This window comes from Centruroides sculpturatus, unplaced genomic scaffold, assembly GCF_000671375.1.
Source record: "Centruroides sculpturatus isolate CEXI.00-Female unplaced genomic scaffold, Cexi_2.0 scaffold804, whole genome shotgun sequence".
Taxonomy (NCBI): Eukaryota; Metazoa; Arthropoda; class Arachnida; order Scorpiones; family Buthidae; genus Centruroides; species Centruroides sculpturatus.
In genome coordinates, this window is record NW_019385046.1 from 105995 (window position 1) to 110309 (window position 4315).

The following is a 4315-nucleotide window of genomic DNA, read 5'->3' on the forward strand; positions in this document are numbered from 1 at the left end:
CACTGTTCGTTACTAAGTTCAGAATGGAAGTGAACATCCACACCCACTATTGACACTGCTATGGCTGCCAGCGGTTTGACTCCGCCATGTTGAAGAACTTGAATCCTCCCACTAAGACATGCAACCTTCTCTTTAACTGTATACGGCTCTTGCAGAAGAGCTATATCCTTCGATTCTAACCTTTTATTAAGCAACGAGGTAGCTGCAATTGCCCTCTGCAAATTTCCTTGAATAACCTTAATTTCTTCTATGTCACTAATATGCTCCATCTCCATAATCGGTTCGACTAATCAAAATTGCCTTCGCCCTCAAAACTAACGGACATTTCCTATCAAGGGCATTATGCCGAGTGTCAGCCAATTTGTCCCTCTTACAATTACAACACATTTTAATGGTATTTTTATTCTGACAATCCTTGTATCTATGTCCTTCTCCACACTGGCTACATGTGGGAGTCTCTTGCTTACAATCCCGGGCAAAATGCCCCATTCTACAGCAGTTAAAACATTGCACAATAGGAACAAAATCTTCTACTGGACACCTCACCCACTGCAAATTTAACTTTCCTAACTTTAACAATTTAATTCTATTTTGAGGGCTGACGTCCACCACCCAACTAGATGTGGACCTGTTTCTGTTTCCAAGAGGGAATCTTACCAAGAAACCCTTTTCAAATTCCTCAAGTCCAGTATTATTGTCCTGCAATATTTCATTTTGTTGGTACACAAACTTTGAAATCTCACCTTTCTCTACATCCTTAGGTACTGAGTGAATGATTACTTTTGGTGTGCGTTTTTTAGGCTCACGAGCAGTCATTCCAGGAATTTCGACCACTGCCTTTTGTAACTTTAACTTATCACTTGCCTTTTCAACTTCAATGGCAATAGCCCCATTTCGTAATTTTCTGAGTCCTCTAACTCCAATCTTCAAGGCCTGAGGATTAATTTTTTCTTTTATTGTCATCTTAGTTTTTTCAGCATCACTGTCTCCTTCTGTAGGCTGCACAATAACCACTTCCCTTGGCTCCACCGCCCTCTTATTAACCAAGGGGGGACTGGCGACCACTTGCGCAAAAGATCTTCCTCCTCTTCTTTCTTCTGCAACCTTCAGTTCTTCCAAATTCTTCTGTATGCTGGACACCATCTTCTTTAGTTCTTCACTTTCAGTTAAAAGTTCTATAATTGTTTCAACTCTCCTTAATATCTGGGGAATATGATCCCTTGTCCCAATTTTGGAATGGGCATTAGCCACAAGATACTCATGCAGTTCATCTTGAACTTTTTTGGCGGCAATGACCTTATTGCCGTGCGATCCATCCTGCCGACTTGGCAGAGACGGAGTTGATGCCTGTGTCTCTTCCGCAAGCCCTTCTTCTCCCCCTGTCCGGGCGAGAACCGCAAAGTGTGGTGGCTTACTTGCCATTCCACACAACAAATAGCCTTGAAAAAGGCCTTTAACAAGTCGAAACTACCTTTGGCTTCCCTAAAAGGTACTAACAGGCCGCACCGCGTGGAGGTAGGTAGTCACTTTCCCAAGAGCTCAACGATAAAGCACGAAAGATCACAGAGAAAACGCTCCGGAATATTCGCAAATAAACGCAATCGGAAAACTCACAATGGGACCAGCGGCCCACATCTAGAAACAGTCTTAACACTTTCCAGTCTTTCTATGTCTTTCTTGACATTTCCATGCCCACAAAATACTTAACTGTGAAGTTCTCTTTTCTCATGCTGTTTTTAAAATTACACAATAATAATATGATGATGATGATGACTGATTTTGTTTAATATATATTCTAAAATTTCTTTTTAAGTTTTTACTTTGTTAAATTAAAGTTAGTATAGAATGGTATCAATGGTATATTATTGTTTGTGAGCTTTTTGACAATGTAACTGTTCAAACTTTCATCTAATTTGTTGTAATTGATGTTCAGAGAGTGTCAAAGCTCATGGTAATTTTTTTTACATCTTTGTAACAAAACTATAACTCAGTTTTATGAAAACTGAATGGCCAAATGGCAGATATGGTACTTCTTAAAGAGATTGTTATATAGTCCATAATAAATATTTAAATGTTCTATTGTCTGACATTCTTTGCATTCACAAAGATTAGATTTGCCAATATAACCTCATTTTTTAAAATTAAACGTAAATCTATCAACTTCCATATGAAATTGGTTTAGGGATTGCCAAATGAGCCATTGCATATCAAATTTCTGAGAGAGAAGGTCTGATGCATAAATATTACTTTCTCTAGATCCTTTAACTTTATATAAATTTGGGTGAACTAGTAACTTAGTTTATTGTTTTCATAAAAGTTTTTCTTGATTTAATCCATGTATTTGAAACAGTGTGACTATAAATGATGTGTTTATCATCATTTAATTGTTTTGTTTATTCATTTTTTGTTACAATTTATTTTGAACATTAAGTAGAGCAATAATGGCAAGGATATGTAGGTTTTTGTTGGTATCCTGCTTAATATCTATAAAGATCATTAAAATGTAGTAAATTTTGTGTATACATTTATCTGTTATGCTTTCTTTGATATAGCATTTTAATTTGCTTTATATCTTTTGTACAATATTGATTATGATTATGATACAGAATGAATGATTATATAAATTTTTTTATAACTTCTTTATAACAGGGTGTGTATAATAAATAAATAAATAAAACCTTAATTGAGTCTCTAACCGGTGTGAAGAAATACAAAAAGAAACAACTTTGAAAAAACAAACATTTTCCGAACACCTTCTGTATCTTTCCTCAGGTAAAACGGCTGGATTCCTTATTCTAAAACACTGTTACGCAATTTTAAAAAGAACAAAATTCGAACGATGATTCGATTGTGCGATGTCCACTGTGCATGCATTGTATCTGTCGTGTCCCCATCATTCAGAATCGCATTTACTCTTCTCATACGTATGTGATGCACTATTTTTACTATGACCATTACATGTCCTCATGCATCCTCCTACACCAACTAAATCCTTAGTAATCATTATGTAATAAGGCTTGCCAAGCTATCGAAAGAGCCATTTCTTCTTGTGAGTTAATGCACATAGATGTAGTGTGCGCCTTATATATTTCTATCGCTTCTAGCCATTTGAGGTGTTCCATGCGTGTTGTTTTGACTATTAATGATGCCCCTGCGAAGTCTACATTGATGCCCTGTTTTGATGCATAAATCGCGAGTGACGTGGTGGCTCTGTTGTACTGTATACCTGCTTTGTGTTCCTTAATTTTGGTCCCCATCAAGCGTTTCGTTGATCCTATGTAGATTAAATTCCTACTGAATCTCTCAGCTCTCACTGGGATTCAGTATATGCCTGGCAATTTACTTGGGTCAGATGGGTCTTTTCCATTATGCAACACGTCAAATACTGTTGGGATTCTCCTGTATGTGATGTTGATCTTGCGTTTTTTGACGATAGATGCGTAAATGGATCTCAAGGCCAGGTTGAACGTAATCGGTATTCTTTTTACATCTATATCTTGGTTCCCTCCATGTGCCTTCGTCTGTGTGTTGAGGTTCATTACTGTTCTTTTGTGGCGGTCCGAGATTTTTGGAATAAGATTATGGTAGCCGTGAATATTAGTAATCCTCTCAATGTGGTTTAACTAACTCATTATCAAGTGCCTCTCAAGTGGATGATTGAGTGTACGCTCTTCTGACCAATGATCTAAAAGTGGCTATTTTATATTGAAATGGGTCACATGAGTCACTCGTATTCTTAACTCCTGAGAAGAAATGGCTCTTTCGATAGTTTGGCAAGCCTTATTACATAATGATTACTAAGGATTTAATTGGTGTAGGAGGATGCACGAGGACATGTAACGGTCATAGTAAAAATAGTGCATCACATACGTATGAGAAGAGTAAATGCGATTCTGAATGATGGGGACACGACAGATACAATGCATGCGCAGTGGACATCGCACAATCGAATCATTGTTCGAATTTTGTTCTTTTTAAAATTTCATAATGGTGTTTTAGAATAAGGAATCCAGCCGTTTTACCTGAGGAAGGACACGGAAGGTGTTCGGAAAATGTTTGTTTTTTCAAAGTTGTTTATTTTTGTATTTCTTCACACCGGTTAGAGGAGCAAGTAAGTAGGTTTTATTTATTTATTATATAAATTTTTTATTTGAACTACAGACATAATATTTAAACATTTCAGTAGTTAAGTTAGATTGAAATACAATTGAATTTTTGTAAATTTTATAGTATATTATATTAATTATTGACACAGGAAAAATGATTTTGCAATACTTTTTCAATAATTTAAAAAAATATATTATGTTCATCTTGA

The 4315-nt window shown here is 36.2% G+C and overlaps 2 protein-coding genes across 2 annotated transcripts in view; one reads left to right on the forward strand and one right to left on the reverse strand.

Annotated features, from left to right (window-relative positions):
• Positions 1-11: 11 nt before the first annotated feature.
• LOC111633874 lies at positions 12-1624 on the reverse strand. Its single transcript, XM_023378510.1, has 2 exons — positions 744-1624; positions 12-699 (listed from the first exon to the last, which is right to left on the reverse strand). Exons 1-2 carry the CDS (start codon positions 1420-1422, stop codon positions 692-694), a joined length of 687 nt encoding a protein of 228 aa, XP_023234278.1. The 5' UTR covers positions 1423-1624; the 3' UTR covers positions 12-691.
• A 2166-nt stretch (positions 1625-3790) lies between these two features.
• The window catches only part of LOC111633858 (oxysterol-binding protein 1-like), a 17929-nt gene continuing 17404 nt past the window's right edge, over positions 3791-4315 (forward strand). The window contains exon 1 of the mRNA XM_023378494.1: positions 3791-3881. Coding sequence (XP_023234262.1) covers positions 3791-3881 — 91 coding nt within the window. The remainder of the gene's footprint in view (positions 3882-4315) is intronic.

What these genes read in the sequence shown, in the direction of transcription:
- LOC111633874 (XM_023378510.1), bottom strand. Translation starts at nt 1,422, where the DNA reads ATGGCAAGTAAGCCACCACACTTTGCGGTTCTCGCCCGGACAGGGGGA.